The 20,070-nt window shown below is 35.5% G+C and overlaps 1 protein-coding gene across 1 annotated transcript in view; it reads right to left on the bottom strand.

The window, feature by feature from the left end:
- Positions 1–17,561: 17,561 nt before the first annotated feature.
- Positions 17,562–20,070, bottom strand: part of LOC145259209 (cubilin-like) — a 217,986-nt gene continuing 215,477 nt past the window's right edge. Inside the window, exon 27 of the mRNA XM_080117044.1 lies at positions 17,562–18,730. Within this exon, the coding sequence (XP_079973170.1) occupies positions 18,564–18,730 (167 nt within the window). The 3' untranslated portion in view covers positions 17,562–18,563. The remainder of the gene's footprint in view (positions 18,731–20,070) is intronic.

Raw genomic sequence — 20,070 nt, 5'->3', positions numbered from 1 at the left:
ATTCACTCTTAGTCTTCATTAAGACATGCATATAGGAGAAGGGAAACTCTCTCTATATATAACCTGAGGTCAACTGTCTGTTCTCTCCAGTGCCAACCACTGCACTAAAGTGCTTTTAAAGAGTAAACTTTTTATTACTTAACAGAAATTAGCTGATGTACCAAAAAAATGTGATTGGTTCTGCATAAAGCCTTCACCACTAAAAACAAATCATCTGCGGGGATTTCCAAACAACTTAGTTGTTGTGGCGGGCCTCATACGTCGAAATCGATGGGATTATCACACATTTTTTTATAATTATGGTCATCATTTTGTTATTGTTGTTGTTATTATGATTTATTTTATTTAAAAAATAGAATACAAGAATTGATAGTATGTAAATATTATATGAATTAGCTGCAAATACAATTTATGAGGTTTGTAGGATAATTATGGTTGTTTATATTAAATATCTTTCGTTTTTCTAACTTAAATAAACATTAAATATTAGATTTAGTCACATGTTATAACGGGAAGTAAGCTAACATGTGTTAACTAACTATAATGTGTAAGTTTCTTACATATGCAATGAATTAATATAATATTTCCATACCGTTAGCGTTCGTTTGTAAATTTGCTTTTTTTTTCAACTGTAATTTATCACATGTATGCATTCTATTTCAAAGTTCTCAGAAATCAAACGGACCAGCTTCTTTGGACTAACACTTGATATCTGCAGGGTGGTCAAAAAGTCAGGTAACATGTTAAAGGTAGAAAAAACAATATGATCCATTATAATCTCTATTCGTTTAATATTATTTGTTTAAATATTTGAGTGTAATACATAAACTACCCCTCCTGATTTCTGGCTTTGGGGCTATGTAAAGGATAGCGTTTATGGCAAGAAGCCTGATACAATAGCGTCTTTAAAGTTATTTATTGAAGAGGAGATTGCGCGGATATCAGCTGACATGATTACACGTGTTACACAATCAGTGGTTAATCGCTTCCAGCGATTGATAGAGAGAAATGGACGACAATTAACAAAATAAACATATTTCATGTTTGTTTCATTTTATATTTCAATGTATGGTACTTAAATATACGTGTATTGCTAATATCGTTTTTCTTTAAAATGTTACCTGACTTTTTGATCACCCTGTATATGAGATATACACAGATATTCGAATATTCCATTAAAGTACTCCTTTATATTCCAAAAGATGAGCAAAGAAGATTAGAACATAAATTTCCTCCTCCCAATTGACCATTTAAATATGTTGCAGTACAAGGTACAAAGTCATGAGAAATATAATATAGGATACAAGGGGGTGGAATGATAAAAGTGTCGCTCCAAAGAAAACACCGCTACAGCTTTATTCTAAAACATTTTATTGAAACAATCAATTCAGCTAATTTGATTATGTAGTAGAGCTGACATCTATTTAATGTAGCCTCCTTCAGCCTCAATCAATGCCCTGATACGCGTCCAAAACTGAGAGCATATCTTTTCCACAAGTGCTGGTGGGAGCTCGGCAAATACTCGGCAGATGGCAGCAATCAGGCTGGCTTTAATGTTATGGGAGGTCGTGTTGGTGATGTTCTCAACGTATGACCAAACGAAATAGTCCAGCGGGTTCAGGTCGGGGAAGAGTGTGGTGGGGGGGGGGTAGTGAGAGAAGTCATAGCACTACTTCTGAAGCCAAACCTGGACTTGTGTATTGGTGCCGAGTCCTGATGCCACACCCAGAGTCTGCCATCCGCTACCTGATTCCACCAGGGAACCACCACACTCTTCAGCACATCCGGGTACACATTGGTATTGACTTTCAAGCTAACTTGGAAGATGTGAGGCAGCATGATGTGGCCCTCACTTAAAACCACACCAAAGACCATAACTGTGGCCGGAAACTTTGTTTTCATCACCCTGGGCATGTCCCTGTTATTCGTGGCAATCTAGCGATGCATTTTGAGGGTGCTGGCAATGGTCCTGTTTTCATAACTTGGATCGGTAGAGAGCATGAGTTATACGGCAGTGCATCTCCGATCTCGTTTGTTGAACATAGTGTCACATTCAGACATGATAGAAGGCTCCCATTGCTCTTGGGATTTGTACAGAACTGGTCTACAACAAAAAAAGAAAGCCAGTTTTCATCAAACGGAAATGAAATCATGTCGTCTTTTCTAGGGGGACAATTTTATCGTTCCACCCTGTATATCACTTGTCTCTTGGTCTTACTGTATTCTAGGATAAGGATTCTTCTAGTCTGGTGGAGTATCCAGCTTTGTGCTATTACTTGAGGTAACATCATTTGGCGAAGGTGCTCTAATCCTTGTAAAAGCCAGTGTGAATTACTCACACCGAGATCTTTCAGTGTGTGTGTATACATATGTGCGTATGTATATATGTATGTGCATGCATGTGTATGTGTGCATGTATATATATATATTTATATACATATATATATATATATATATATATATATATATATATATATATATATATATATAGAGAGAGAGAGAGAGAGAGAGAGAGAGAGATAGAGAGAGAGAGAGAGAGAGTGAAGTGTCATTTGTTTTGTTTTTGCGATACGTTTTGAGTGAATTCAATTATTTACGAAAGTGCATTTTTACCTAAATGTGAGTTGGGAATAATTTTCCCTTTAACCAATTTGATACCCTCATATGGGGAGCGGCATATATATCGTTTTTGAAATATAATTATCCACTGACTCACTAGATTCAGCCACTCTGATGAGTCGTAGACGACAAAACACGTGTCAGTGGAAAATTATATTTTTAAAACAATATATATATATATATATATATATATATATATATATATATATATATATATATATAAATTTTACTTCAGTTGAAATTTTATAAAATTAAAGTCCCTTTCCTGATATATGAATATTCCATTGCAGTTCTCTTTTATTTCTCAAGTCAATGTGTCTGTAGCAGAGCGATATTTTGACTGCAGGATTTCAATCCTGCTGGCAACAACCAAAGAGTTCCTACTTACAAAAAGAGAAAGATGCAACTCCCTATAGAGTCGTTCGTCTTGAAGACTCGCAAACATACTCCCGATGCTGCAACCCGCAAGCACACATTCGGCACGACACACTCAACTTGACTACTCACAAAGAAAACAACTACAACCAGATTACATGTCCATCTTCAAACTTTCTTAGGGAATAGTTTATAAGATGAAATGTGTCTAGATTAGGCATATCAAGCATGCAGCCCATGGGATACATGCAACTTTTTGCAAACACACTAATGTCCTGCATAAAGAATACTGTAAGTTCGTTATTTAACAACCAAAAACGTCAGTTTTTATTATTTAAACTGTATAAATGTTCATCGTTGAATGAAAAAAAAAAAAAAAAAAAAAGAAAAGAAAACGACATGTGTTCTTTTCTTTATTCATATCGCTTCTTTACACTTAAAAACGGTACATTTCATGTTTTGTCAATTTCCAAAGCAGAAAATATATACGAACTTTACCCCGGCGTCACCTGGGTGTTTGGAGGTGTATGTTGAGCAAAAAAAAAAAAAGCGGTCAATTTTTTTAACTTTGACCCCTATTATAACCCCTTAACATTTATTGTTTTGGGTCCAAATCAAGTTATTAAGTTAGATCCATGTCCAAAGAACCTATATCTAAAATTTCAAGTGTTTAGACCCAAAATTGTCGGAGCAGTTTGGTAAAGTTCTCAAAGATCAAATCGTTGAACATTGACCCCTTAACAGCGAAATTTCTTGCCGAAAACCAATTACAAATATTTTCCCAAATCTCAGTACCCTGTATATCAAATTTCGAGTCTGTAGACTAAAAATTGACAGAGTTATTGCGTAGGGAAATGTACACAGAAACACACACACACACACACACACACACACACACACACACACACACACACAACACACACACACACACACACACACACACGCACACACATTGACACGTTCACTTTTATATATATACTAGCATTTCAGCCCGGCGTTGCCCGGGTGTTTGGAAGTGTATGCTGAGCAAAAAACAAAAACAAATAAAAACGGTAAATTTTTTTAGCTTTGACCCCTATTATGACCCCTTAACATTTATTTTTTTTGGACTCAAATCAAGTTATTAAGTTAGATCCATGTCCAAGGAACCTATATCTAAAATTTCAAGTGTTTAGACCCCAAATTGTCGGAGGAGTTTGGTAGAGTTTTCAAAGGTCGAATCATTGAACTTTGACCCCTTACCAGCCAAATTTCCGAAGCCCGATCACATCAATTTTCCCAAATCTCAGTACTTTGTATATCAAATTTCGAGTCTGTAGGCTAAATATTGACAGAGTTATCGCGTAGGGAAATGTACACACACACACACACACACATGTTCACTTTTATAGATATATAGATTTTAGGTGTGGTTGAAATTTCACATGTTTCTAACACCCATGAATTAAAAATTGAGTTTGTAAAAAAGTTAAGAATACTAATATTCCTCTTACTAATTAACCAGTTAACTACGTTATAGTATATCTTTCTCTTGGTCTTATTGAAATCCAGGACTAGAATTTATTTAGTCTGGTGGAGTATCCAGGTTAGTATTGTTACTGTAGACAACATCACTTATAGTGGGACAGATTGCTGACACAATCTTTCACTTGGTGATACAGGCACCAAAATTGGCACACAGGTGCTTCAGAACTCCCTCTTTCAGAAAAGCACGGTAGCCAACTTCAAAAACAAAATGGCCGCCATGTTTCAAGATGGCTGCCATTTATACTAGTACGAAACAGTATTTGTACTAAATATTATCAAAGTAATGACATTTGGATGATCTGTCCATCAAAATATATGTTTTTGACATGAGGAATCTAATTCTGCAGTCAAAATTTCAATATCATTAAGCGTTATAGTGATATGATGACAATTATATGAACTAACACTGTCTCAGTGAAGTTACGAATGTTGTATTTCAAATTGTTATGATAGAATCACAATATACTACAACAGACTGAAGTGACTTGTAATTTAACCTGGATCATTGTTTTACTCATTGCATTTACAGCTACACATTAGTGTGCACTTCAGGGTGTAGCGATATCATTTGCATGGTCCCCGACATTCACCCGTGCAATGACATTTTGGTAGCTGCTGGTAAGACTGAGCGTGGGTGGGAGGGTTGACCAGAGAACTTCCCAGGTTTCACCCTTTTTTTGCCTGTTCTAGTTGTCAGGACTTTCAGGTGGCATTGACTGGTGCCATATGCAAGCAGCTTGGATTGCAGATCGTCTAACATGCTGAATGAGAGATGCACTAGTTGGTGGAATGGAGTCTTGTGAATATAATAAATAGAAATTAATTTACTGACATATAAATGTTTTAATTACAGGTTAAGAATAAAAAGCTGATTAATTTATTTGTTTGTTTTTTTTTTGTCTTTTTTTTTTTTTTAGTAAAACTTATCTCGTTCTTGAATTGCGGCGATGAGGACTAATAATTCGTATTATTTGGATTATTCAAACTGTTCTCATATTGTTTCGGACGATGTAACCTCCGACCTCCTTCAAGTGTATCTTGTCGAACTCATGAATCTTTCTGTCGAATTCGGGAATCTTTCTGCCGAACTCGGGAATCTTTCTGCCGAACTCGGGAATCTTTCTGTCGAACTCAGGAATCTTTCTGCGAACACGGGAATCTTTGTCGAATTCAGGAATCTTTCTGTCCAACTCGGGAATCTTTCTGTCCAACTCAGGAATATTTCTGTGCAGTGTTGCTTCATCAACCTTAGTAGTGTAACTGTGTTTGTCATACATAGTGACAACAAATTTCTCGAGAATGTTGAGATCAACATCTTCTATGGTAGATGGGTACTGACTCAGTTTGCTGAACACTGGGTTCACTTCAGGAGTAATCAACCATCTCAACAAAAATAACCTTCTTAGTGACACTCAATATGGTTTCCGTTCTGCTAGATCTACAGCAGATGTCCTTACAGTTATATCGCATAGGATTAGCAAATCTCTCGACGGTGGCAATCTTTCTAGGGCAATTGCTCTTGACATATCTAAAGCCTTTGATAGGGTATGGCATAAAGGTTTACTTCATAAGATCGTTAGCTATGGTATAGCTGGAAAAGTCTCTCAATTATTAAATCATTTCTTTCTGATAGGTTCATAAGAGTAGTAGTTGAGGGGCAAAAATCAGAAGCTCACAGTATTAATGCCGGTGTCCCTCAGGAATCCATCCTGGGCCCAACTCTTTTCCTGATCTACATTAATGATCTTCCAAATCATATCCTTACATCATTTGTAGACATTTATGCTGACGACACTACCATTTATGGTACTACATCTAAGACAGTAAACGACCAAGTTCTCTCCAATTCTCTCTCCTCTGATCTTGAGCACGTAGTACAATGGGGAAAGGAGTGGCTGGTTACTTTTAATGCATCTAAAACCAAGCTTCTCTCTTTACATCATCAACATTCTAATCCACATTTGTCATCAATTGAAATGAATGGCTCTCGTCTTCAGGAGGCCTCAAGTTTTGACAAGCTTCTGGGCTTGACCATTACTCCTGATCTTAAATGGAACACGTATATCAAATCTGTTGCCAAGGCCGCTGGAAAAATGGTGGGATCTTTCTATCGATCCGGTAGATATCTCACTGCTGATGCTATTCTCTATCTATATAAGAGCCAGGTACGTCCAAGGATGGAATACTGTTGCCACATCTGGGCAGGAGCTGCTAGAAAGGACTTGTCCTGCCTTGATAGAGTTCAAAATAGACTTCGTAGCCTCGTAGGAGATGTCCTTTTCTCCTCCTTGCAACCTCTATCTCACAGAAGAGATGTTGCGAGTTTGTCTCTGATGTATCGTTATTTTCATGGAAAGTGTTCAACTGCGCTTCAATCTATGGTCCCCCCTCGCCAAACTTTCACAAGAAACACTCGTCTAGCTGTAAACACTATCAATAATTTCCCCCACTCTTTATCTGTGCCTAAACCTAAACGTAGATTCCATGATCAAAGCTTCTTTCTTAGAACTGCACGCCTGTGGAATTGTCTTCCGTTTTCCTGCTTTCCGGCTGACTACAATATGGTTGTGTTCAAGTCTAACGTAAATAAGTTCTTGATGAGCCGTTCCATATAAGTTATCAAATTTACCAAATTTTCATTACTAATGATTACTATATTGTCCAATTTCTACTGTACACTCTTTAACCCTTATCCTTGAGTGGCCTCTTGGCCTTGATAATGTGGTGTTGCCTATGTCAAAAAAAAAGCAAAAATGAAAACACAATTGATATAACCACCATAAAAAAAAAAAAAAAGAAATGAACATTGCCTATGTAAAAAAAAAAAGGACAAACTGCCCATGTTTGCCATGCAGTTGTCTTCCCTCTACCTCCAAAGTCCGAGACCACGTCACAACCAGTGAAGGCATGAAAGAAGAGCATGCCACTACATTTCTCTTGGCCGAGGTTCATCGCCAAGTCATGAATTGGGGACCATCTAATGGACTGTCCCTGGCCGAATTCTAGCCAAAGCATTTCTAAGCCAACATTCTGAAAATTTGCAAAGACACCAACTGCTATGACAAGGATACTGTGTCACATGCCTTGATCAACACAGACTTTGTCTTCTATTTGGCTGCATGAACTGCATGTGCGAAAATCCTGGAGTCAGCTTCTTCATGATTGCAAGGTTGTAAACCTTCAAAGTTGGTGGATTTGTTTGACAAGACAATTCTCTTCTTTGGTCACAACTATGAAATCGTTGGGAAACATGGGTACAATCTTGTCGGCTAGATACTCAAACAGTTCTGTCTTATTTTCATTGTCTCTCAGAAAACTGGACCAGATGGGTGTCAGCTTAGTTTTGTCTGTCACTCTATGTTGACTTCCTTTGCCTCGCTTTGATCTCATTTCAGCCTTGAAGCTTGAAGTCTTGCAGACATCAAACACAATGTTCGCTCATACTCCACAAGAGCACCTGTCCATCTACTATTCCGGACCAATGTCTCAAGTGATCTGAATGCAGCCATCTCTATGTGGAGGCCACCAAATATTACCACAAACCTGTCCTCGCCATACTGGTCATGCCAGTGCCACTGGACTTGTTAAACAAAAGCATAGATTGGCTGGTCTGCAGTTATCAAAGGAACCTGGTGAGAAATAACACCCTTAACTTTGTTTATATAACAAGCTCCCAGAACTGAAACTGAAGACTCTCTTTCCTTCGTGTCTCACACCAACTGTCAAAATCCAGGATTCTATTTTCTTCTGTAGAGTGGTAGTCATATGCTTTCTTTTGGAGCATATAGAGACAGCATGCTGTGACCTCGTGCATATGGCGTGATTTTGTGACACTGGATGCAGAGAGAAACGAGTCTGCAATTCCAGAGGAAGCCACCCCAACCTCCACGAGAGCACCTGTCCATCCAGAGCGTAGATTGGCTGGTCTGCAGTTATCACAAGTACCTGGTTTGGATTGAGGTGAGAAATAGACTTTGTCCATAAAATGTATCACCATATCAACAGAATGAGCCTCATCACATAGAAGGGGCAACATTGAAGTTATGCTCACTTCAAACTCAAGACCTCGCTTCTTCTCTGCATGGTGGGTTGACCAACTGATGTTAACCTCATCACCCACTTCCTGTTTGAGACTGACCTTCTGCAGCCATTCATATTCATCTTTTAGGGGAAGACTTGGCAAAGATGTATATCTCACATTGCTCTTGTGAGGAGATGGATTCTTTTTGGCAAAAGAAAGCAGGTGAACATTTGTGTAGGAGTCAGGAAGTTCTGAGACTTTCTTGTTGCTCTTGATAGAAACTGGTTCTCGGACTTCTCCTTTGTCAGCTAATATTGTATGCTGAAAGATTGAGATGCTGGTACCATGGAATGATGATGTCACAGTGATAGATGATGGGTTGTGATCTATATTGTCCATTGCACTCGTATAGAAGAGACCTTTCCTCAACTTAAGGGGACAAACCACACCTTCTTTAACATATCTACTTACAACTGCATCTCCCAGCTGGGCTGATATGTCAAGCACTATCATATGGGATACTAAGACTATGATCATGCAGCATTTCCACAAGATGTCTTTTTCTAGTCTTAGCATGAACAGACATTCTAATGTAGACTGGAAGTGGAGTCTATCTCTAGAATGCTTTTGTGTGGAAGCACCTTTTTTGTACTTGGCAAAATAGTTGTATTGAAGAGTTAAGCCATTGCCAGGTCAGTTTTAGTTGTTCCAAGAGACTGACCTTCTGCAGCCATTCATGTTCATCTTTTAGGAGGAGATTTGGCAAAGATGTATATGTCACATTGCAGGCGTCCACTAATCGTTAGCTTGCTGCTTTGGTCCAAAGTTGTTTGATTCAGTCAATGATGTAACACAAGAGTTCTCGCTATAAACAAAACCACAATTCCATTTTAAAAACAATTAAAAAAAGTTTATTTTTCTTTGGAGTTTATGATCATACTCGTTTTCTTAGGTTGAATAACGTTAGCTTTGTTAATTATGTGGGCGGAGTTGGATACTCTATGGAAGTGACGGTTGAGGACGTGTGTTGCATGTATGAACATGCAGGTGTGTGTCCACTGCACAGGCCCTGATCGTCTCGCTTGTTGTGTTTCAGAAAAAAAAAAAAAAGGAAAAAAAAAAAGAAAGAATTCTACCTGCAAATAAAAACAAAGTTTTAAAAAACAATTATAAAGTTTTATTTAGGGGAGGGGGGGTTATGATGCTACTCCTTTGCTTAGGTTGAATAACAAACTCTCAAAAATTAGACTTTTGTCGAATCAAAACACAAGTCACTTAGTTGAGAGTCCGAGTGGCACGCAAATCTAACTGACTGCCAGCTTCCAGATAAACTATTTGTTTCACATCCAGAGTGCTGACTCTTTCCTTTTTCATCTCTTGGAATATATGTGTAACGTGGCCATTAAATTTTAACTATCGTTACAGTTCAAACCTCTGAGATCCACACGCTGTCCGGCACCATTGCAAAGTTACAAACAAATAAAAAAGGAAAGAAATAAAAAAATTTGACTCGGCTTTTTTTTCCTGTTTGAACAAAAGGCGTTTATTATAATTACTGTACTTTTGTTTTGCTGCTCATTTCGTCTGACATGAGATTAAAAAAACCCTGCCATCTCGACACCAGCTTCAAAGTCTCTCGTCGTCACCACAGGACCACAGGTCCATCTCACCTGGTAGGGTTTTTCTTTCTGCTCCTCCCCATGTTTCGAACATGCAGTCTAGTTTTTTGCTCAAAATTAATTAGGCTAATCTATTCATGTTATCGCCTGTGTCATTCATCCTTATCTCCATAAAGTATATATATATATATATATATATATATATATATATATATATATATATATATATATGTATATATATATACATATATATATAAACAATATTGGACTCTCCCGTGGATTTGGACTTATTGTTTAAATTCATTCATGATTCAGCCTCAGATGACATTTAAGTCCTGCAAGAGATTTACAAACGATGCACACACAGTATAAGTGTGTGGATTAGTGATGAGGTCGATGATATGGCTGCTGATTATTTAACGCTTTCTCTTTTCTCATGTAGATGATTCAAACTGTGAGAATGAAAACAGTAAAGACCCTCAAAACAATACAACTTCCACTCTTTGAGATCCAAGGCCTTGTTCTCAAGACTGCTGTGTGCGATACGAATTGAAAACAAACTGCTCTTTAACTTGTCTTTGTACCTCAGTAATGGTCGCCTCCACATTCCTTTTCCCTCCGTCCAACTGACTATACATTATGATTTTTGGTATCTTGTCATCAGACATTCTCAGGACATGACTATTCTACGGCAGTTGGCACTGAATAAGGAATGACTCAATTCCAGAAATATTGCACTTTGAATTGTGCGTTGGATACTTTGTCATAAAGGGTTATGTCCCAGATTGAGTACAGACAGCTTTTATGAAATACATCCAATTGGCGAATATGATGCCTCTATGGAGTCCAAGACCCAGAGCCATACACGAGGATAGAAATAACAACAGCTCGGTATACCATGATTTTTGTGTCCAGTCGAATACCTCGTTCATTCTACAAAGATTGACGAAGCTTTATAAAGGTGCAAATAGCCTGAGCAATCCTGATAACACTTTCATTATCTATCTTTCATTATTGTGATTTACGTTAGAGCCCTGATAAGAAAACGACTTGACATAGTTTAGTGTTTTACCATCCATCTTCAGTTGTCTTTTGGGATATCTACGTAGGTACGTTCTGTCTTACACCTCCGGTTTGCTTTGAAGTTGGGCAGGGTTGGTACGCTACTTCTGTTTTTACATGCTGTTGCAAAGCGATCAATCAGGCAGTGTGCATCTTCAAATGATGTTGCTACATGATCAGCATCATCAGCAAAGAGTAAATCACGAATTATTTCAGTAAGAAGACGAGTCTTGGGTTTGAACCGCTGCTGGTTGAATAGCCCACCAGATGAGCGGAATTGAAAGTTGACACCAGTGTCAACATCACTGAATGCATATCTCAACATGAAGAAAAGAAGAGAACAAAGAGCACAGGTGCCATTACACACCTTTGTTTGGTCCCATTTGTAATGTCAAAGGCATCTGACATCATGCCATTTGACACCACAGTAGCCTTCATTCCCTTATGGAGTGAGAGGATCACATTGAACATATTTTCTGGTATGCCAATCTCCGTAGAACCTTCCAAAGTGCATCATGGTTCACAGTGTCAAAGGCTTTCGTCAGGTCGACAAACACCATATAAAGTTCCTGATTTTTCTCTCGGACTTTCTCTGCAACTTGACAGAGTGAAAATATCATATCAATGGTGCCATGACCAAAGCGAAAAGCACACAGTGACTCAGGATAGATTTTATTCACAAAATGCTTAGTAATTCTGTTTAGGATGAGTCTTGCCAGGATTTTGCCATCAATGCAAAGGAGTTATATCCTCTGATGATTGTCCCAAATATTACTTATTCCTTAATTCTTGTACAGGTATTTGATGCAAGCATCTTTATAATCTTGTAGGACATGCCCTGCCTTCAAAATCATGGAGTTTTTTTTTTAACTAATGCATGTCCATAATGTTTGTAAACCTCAGGTGACATTGAGGATTTACCAGAAGCGATCTGTTTAATAGGTTCGGAGACCTCTTGATAAGTAAATAAGGAATTATTTCAGTAAGGAGATGAGTCCTGGTTGAGTAGCCCACTAGATCACCGGTGTCAACATCACTGAATGCATATCTAAACATAAGCAAAAAGGCATTTGACATCATGGCATTTGACACAGCAGCATCCATCATTCGCTTATGAAACGAGAGGATATTTCCTGGTATGCCAAGCTTCCGTAGAACCTTTCAAAGAGCATCACAGTTCACAGGTCGGCAAACACCATATAAAGTTCCTGATTTTTCTCTTGAACTCTCTCTGCAATTTGGTAGAGTGAAAATATCATATCGATCATGCCACAACCTGAGCGAAAAGCACACTGTAACTCAGGATAAATTTTATTCACAAAATGCCTAATGATTCTGTTTAGGATAAGCCTAGTAAGGCTTTTGCCTGCAATAAAAAGTAATGATATCCTCCTATGATTGTCATAAACATTCTTTACTCTTTTATTCTTGAACAGGTGTTTCATGCATCTTTATAATCTTGTGAGACACGTCCTCCCTTCCATATCTTCACAAAAAGAGCATGGAGCTTTTTAATCAGTGTAATCATTTTGCTTAGACGTTAAACAGTAGGAAGTAGAAGGCTATGCACAGGGGATATAACTCTGTAAAGAATAGGCACGGCCAAAACGGAAGGAGAGAGTAAGTATTTTTTGATGAAGTCTCTCTTTAAAAATCTACCAAAAATCAAGCAATTAACCAATCAATACAAAATTTTCACCGATTATTAAGTGAAGAACGAACTTTATAATGGTGTATTTTTTTTTCATAATCGATATTTACATATATTTTATTTTACCTACATATTTCCCCTTCTTTATTTGTGGGTACAAATATGCTTAAAATAATCAGCTGAAACTGAGCAAAATATATTGTATTGTGGGGGTGGGATGGAGTGAGGATTGTTAAAGAAAAAAAACTGCGCACGTATCAAATTTTAAGGCTGAAAATCCGAATTTTGAATGTTTTATTTTTCATTGTTTGTGTTTTGAGGTGTGAAATTCGTTGAATATGTTAATAATTATTATCTTGCAGATTAGCAAAAATTAAAAAAATAAAATAAAAATAAAAAAGAAATAAATAAAAAAAATATATATATTTTCATTTTTTTTACGAAAAACACTACTTTTAATTCTTTGAAAAATAAATTAACAATTTTCTTTTAGTGAGCCCAATATTACTAATATACCATTAAATAGGAAATGCTTTGAAGAATCTATACCAAAAAATTTAAAAAAAATCGATAAATAACTGCGCATTTTGCTAAAAATACGATAATTTCTTTCGGCAAGTTTTTGTTACTAGATATCGATTCACCTATGGTTGCCTATACATGCTAAAATAGTTGCTTTGTTTTTAAAAACAGTTGTTAACGCCCCCTTTTCCAAAAAATACGAATTATGTCTTGTAAAACCTTCCGTAGTTCCTTGAGAAAGAACGTTAAATTTTGGATTTTTGAATTTCAATATAATATTTCCACATATTGAGATAAAGAATAAATTATTTGAAATTCAGGTACTTATATTATAATATTTTTGCATATTCTAGTAGCAAATCGCCCTAAATCTTATTAAGACAATAATAATAATAATAATAATAATAATAATAATAATAATAATAATAATAATTGATTCAAAAAGCTTTTAAAAATGTTTAATTGTTTTATCTCTTGATATAAAAAAATCGAGATGAATGGTGTCTTTTTTTTTAATTGAAAATTCAAAATTCTGTTAAAAATAGTAGAAAAGTTTTCTATTGTTCTGCTTTTCATATGATAAAATTCAGGCTTTTATCTGACTGGAAAAAAAGTTGCTTAAGAATAATGGATTTTAATAGATTTTAATGGTACTTGTACAGTTTAGTCAAGACATTAAAAAAATGAAAATATCGAAAAAAGTTTAAATTGTATGTATCCGTTATAGAACGAAGTTCTCTGAAAAAAAAATTCACTTAATTTCATCAAGTAGTTTTTTTTTTACAGTGACAAAACATGTTTTTATGAGAGCGCGTTGAAGGCGGCCATCTTGGATTTATAAAAAGATTTTGTTTGAATTTTAGAAATAATAAAGGGAGATAACTCCAGTTAAAGCGCTGACACCCCTTCCCATCTTTAATACTAGCTAAATCGAACATTTTGCTCGGTATCATAACAAATTGTTTTTTTTGTTGTAAAAAAAAAAAAAATTCTTTATGAAATTAAGTGAAATTTCTTTTTCAGAGAACTTCGTTCCATAACGGATACATACAATTTAAACTTTTTTCGATATTTTCATTTTTTCATGTCTTGACTAAACTGTACAAGTACCCATTTTAATTCGTTTTAAAAAACAACAACTTGGTTTCTCTTTCACTTTTTGGTCGTACCAAGAAAAGAATCTTCTAGATCACTTGATGTCATGGCTGCAATGTTTATTATCTATAGCTATAGACTTTTTTTTTTTTTTTACTAAAAACACAATAGCAGTTGTTCTACTCGCTGAATTTTCGTAATTTTTTTGATATATTACTATTTTCGACATGACAATTAAGTACGTAATATTGTTTTTGCTTAAAACGATATATATATATATATATATATATATATATATATATATATATATATATATATATATATATTTAATTCTCGACTATAGCTTAACAAGCACCGTAATTTCAATGGAAAAAAAGCACTTGTGCAGTTTACGGACCGCATTGAAATAATATATATTTTTTATAAAACCCCATAGCAGTCACAAATTATCTATTTTCTCTTGTGAATTAACGAACGCCCACCCATTCTCACTGAGTGATTCGGCCACAAACCGAACAATCAGCTGGTGGGGTGGGGCGCATTGATTTATCTCTCCCCTATGGAACTTCTTTAGCCCGTTTCAGAAAACAAAGTCAGTCAGCAGGGGAAACTAATTTCGTAGCGAATTCAAACACCTCCGTCCTTTATCTCTCAACCCTCCTGTCCACTCGACATCGCACCAATGCTGCGACGCAGCATCGATGGTTTCAACAGAAGACAACTGCTGACAACCCGGGACTTCATAGAGAAACGACTGCCTGACCGACACAGCCAAAGAACATTCTATTCCTTCTTGATCAAGCCGGACACAATCCACCTGTCAACTTTCTGTCGCAGAAATATTAAATCCTTTCGTTGTTTTGTTTCTAAAAGAGGTTTCGGGTTTGTATTACTGTACACATAGATTCGAAAAAGTTGTCAAAAAACAAATATATAACAAATAAATGTTATCAAAGGCAAGATAAGTTACTTTTCTACCTAGTTGGATATAATTTTCGTGTTTTTATTCAATGTAACATGTTTATTCGGATCGAAAAGCATACAGTGTTTACCGATGTATTGGAAAATTCAAAATGGCGCCCGAATCTCGCTTTAACACGATAAGTTCAGGAAAAGATGTTATAAATAATAAACTAGACAAAATACTGTTAGAAATTCGCTCAATATATGTTACCGTGACATAAGTTGACATATATTCGGTGTTTTCTTAATAGTATTTTGTCTAGTTTATTATTTATAACACCTTTTTCCAAACTTACCATGTTAAAGAGAGTGTCGGGCGCCATTTTGAATTTTCCAATACATCGGTAAACACTGCATGTTTTTCGAGCCGAATAAACATGTTACATTGAATAAAAACACAAAAAATGTATCCAGTTTGGTAGAAAAGTAACTTATCTTGCCTTTGATAATATTTATTTGTTATATATTTGTTTTTTGACAACTTTTTCGAATCTATGTGTACAGTAATACAAACCCAGAGGTTTGTTATTCATTCCATGCTCCGTGTTCGAAAACTACTAATTATATTATTAGGGGTACCAAGCAGCAACCAATCCCCTAAACACTATTCGTAATAGAAATATCTTTTTTTCCCCAAAGGTTAGAGGATAAATATACCAACTTTGTTATATATATTAGATATATATCACTCAAAATTATATTTATTTTTCCAAAAATAAAATTAGTTTCACATTTTCACCAATTTTAACATTTTATATTAAAACCGTTTTTTTTTTTTGTTGTTGCTTGCCAAGAATTCCCCTTATATTACAAACCAAAATTTATTTTTACTGACCTTCAACCCAACAATACATATCGACACTTGGACGTAAGGGGCTACTATTTGGGACAGTGCACAGGAAATATTAACAAGATGTTGGTTTACATTACATTTAAACTTCTGCATATAAGTAGAGTCAGGGAAGCGGATAGCAGGAAGGGAATTCCTAAGTCTAGCTGTTCAAGCGAAGAAACTATTAAAATAGAAAGTTTTCTGGTATTTAGGGACCTCAACAGTGAAGGGGTGTGATTTTGTTGCTAAGCGGGTTTGTCAGGGGGCACAAGTGCAACAAGTTCATCAGAGCACATTCCATTAAAATACTTGTAAAATAGGCTAAGAGATGCCACATTGCAGCGATGGAAGAGGGGTTGGAGATTAGTTGATGAAGTGGAACCTATTAGATTGAAGACTATTTTTTAACCCTATCTAGGAGGAAGAAACTAAGAGACTAGTGGTAAATGCACCAGCCCAGCCGTGGCAACAATACTCCATGCATGGGCGAATGGTGGCCTTGTAGAGGTACAGAAAACTCTCAGGTGTAAGCAGTTTTCTTGCACGATAGAGGGAACCCACCTTCTTTGCAGCATCCTTCATAATGTCCTCAATAAAGAAATATCTGTATAATATATCCACTCGTGATGGATAGAAAATATCATATTCCAAAAATTATGTAAATTGATAAAGCAGTTTTATTTTTAAATAAGAAAATCCAATTTTATTGGATAAACAGGGAGCAACTCTCTCACGACGCCATCTTGAAAAGAGGTTGGAGGAACAAGGGAGATAACTCAAAATATATCTAATAAGGTAGAAAGTTGATTATTAATGAATATAGTTTTTGAAGACAATTACAGAAAATTGAGTTTTGCAAAACAAAAAGAAACCAAAGAGTTCGAATCGTAACAAAAGAGAGGTAAATATTTTTCTGAAAACTGAACATTTTTAACCAATTTAGCGAAACTTAATTTTCGCTAATTGTCGTCGAAAACTGTTTTCATTAATAATTAATCATCTATCTTATCGTTTTTCGTAATTTTTGGATATGTTCATCATTGCGACATGATAATTAAGTAGATGCCATTGGATTTTACTGAAATTCAATATTTCGAATTTTGAATTTCGTTATTATATCAAAGAAAAACCATTATTAACATGAGGAGGAAGGGCATTGAGAAAAAACTCAAATGCGTTTGGAAAATTATTTTCTGTATAAAAATAAAACTACTTGATTACTTTATATTACTTTTCGAATACAATATTTTCTTTCCGTCACAGTTATCATACGGATTTTCTTTTTTCTTTTTTTTTTTTTTTAATATATGGGGAGAATTCTGGACACGCATCCTGCTTTTATTTCAATCAACACCGTTCGTAATTTTTTTTAAAACATAAATAACAACAACTTTAGTGGCGAGGGAATGCATCATATACATCCACCATATTTGAATTTTTTTCTGTGTGAATTTATAATATGGCGTCACTTCCGTTTAACTTGAACTCATGTTTCAACGATCGGTAATCCCCGGTCGTCCTTCCAAAGTACAAATGCTGGTAACAATGGTAGAATAATTCAAATAGTGATCACGCATACATTAAGTTACTGAATACGTTGCCTGTCACGATACGTCATAGGAAATAGACGGTGTTAGTTAAGTTGGTGACCCCGCCTAATTACGTTTCACAATCTCTTGTTTGTTTCATTGCATTTTTGCACAATGTTTTAAGAAAAAAATATTGCTTTTTAAATATAATAAATAAGAATATCCGTAAACTGTTTTTTTTTTCAAATAAATATGTTATGCACGTATTTTTTCAAATATTTATTCATTATTTTAGTGAAAAATGTGTATTTAAAATAGACGTTTATTTTGGGGGGAAAAACAGTTTACGAATATTCTTATTTATTATATTTAAAGTCAATATTATAAAGAAACAAACAAGAAATTGTGGAACATAATTGGGCGATAGTCACCAAATTGACTAACACCTTCTATTCCCTATCACGTGTCATGACGTAGACAACAGGTACTGGCTCGATTAAATAAATATGCGTAATCGCAATTTTAATTATGCTATCATTGTTAACGGCATTCGTACTTCGAAGGACGAATAGAGATTATCGAACATTGGGACAAGAGTTCAAGTTAAACGGAAGTGACGTCATATTATAAACTAACATGACGTAGACAATAAGCAATGGCTAGATTAAGTTAGTACGCGTGATCGCCATTCAAATGATCATTTTAAACGCTGGCTTCATCGCCGGCAAAAGTCTCTTCAATTCAGTCATTAGTCGTTGTCCTCCTCCGGCCAGTGCCGAATGCGAACGAATTTAAATTGCATATTACGACGCCATCGCCATAACAGCCAACTGACCAAGACGAGGGCGCCAATAACAACAAGGATAATGCAAATGGCGTAAAACTGGTGTTGGGTCGTGTCAGATTTCGGTGGCTCTGAAAATAAATAAATAAATAAATAAATAAATAAATATTTTTAGTTGTAATTTTTAATCGGAGGTGGGATGCCTCAAAAGAGTTAAACAAAAATATTTTTTAAGTAAAAAAGATTAAAAAACTCTCGGTGCAAGTCAAACATTCTTCTTCTTCTTCTTCTTCTTCTTCTTCTTCTTCTTCTTCTTCTTCATAATAATAATAATAATAATAATAATAATAATAATAATAATAATAATAATAATAATAATAACAACAAAAAAATACAGAAAAAAAATTTATGATGTACGAACTCGTCATGGAACGAAAATGTCATTTTCCAAAAATCACATAAATTGATTAGATATTTTGTTTTTGTTAACTAAGAAAATTAAATTTTTTGAGGAAGCGACAACTGTGAATCACTCCGCCATCTTTAAAATTCCTTACTGGTTACTTCTCCCTAAGCCACCTGTCCAGAAATAGAGATCAACTTAAGCTTGTAATGACTACAATTTGTTATTATTCAAATCATCCCAGTCTCCGGCTGTCACTTATATCGCAATACAAGGGAGATAATTTAGCAATTATTACCTCAGCCAACGATGTTTCAGTCAAGTTTGTTTGTAGGTTTGTTTGTGTATAGCTTAGCTTCTACATGGCTCGACCAATTGTCACCAAACTTCGTCAAAATATCAGTTATAGTCTAACTTAGAACTGACGTAATTTGGGCATATTTAATTAAAAGCTGAAGTCAAGACCACAGAAAAGGTGAAAGTCAGATTTTTGTCAATAACTTCAATTTGAATCATCAGAGAGACTTGCTACTTGTCCCATATTGTAGCCAATGAAGTCTCGCATGTTATATGACCTTTAGATAAACCTTTGACTGTGAAAAGTTCGATCAAGGTTGAACTTTAGATAGAATTTCAACTTCCGGTATTTTTCTTCAAATTTCATTTATGGGTCTGATGCTTTTTGATAAAACTAATCATCATGCATGTTGTGTTCGGAGAAATGGGTTGTCGGAATCATAGGAATATTCGAATGAAAAGTAAACAAGCTCATTTTAGGTTAAATACTATTTATTACAGTCGAAACCCAAATTATATCTACGGCACGATATGCACGTGTTAGCGCAGCCTCTACCTTGTCCATTCTCCCTGAAACTCTCTGGTCTTTCTCTTTTCATCTTTATAAGGGCAATAACTCTTACTTCCTTTATTAGAGTTATTTTCTCCTTAGCTTTTGAGCGCTATAACAAAGCACAATTTTAGTGTGATCAGATTAAACAGTTTTTGAGTTACCAAAGATTTCATGGGATTTGTTTTTGCGGGACTACTTCATGCAATACGTAGAAGTAA

This window comes from Euprymna scolopes, chromosome 34 (assembly GCF_053919585.1).
Source record: "Euprymna scolopes isolate OS-2025 chromosome 34, ASM5391958v1, whole genome shotgun sequence".
Lineage (NCBI taxonomy): Eukaryota > Metazoa > Mollusca > Cephalopoda > Sepiida > Sepiolidae > Euprymna > Euprymna scolopes.
The sequence above is the reverse complement of the archived record's forward strand: the minus strand, read 5'-3'. Positions and strand labels throughout refer to the sequence as shown.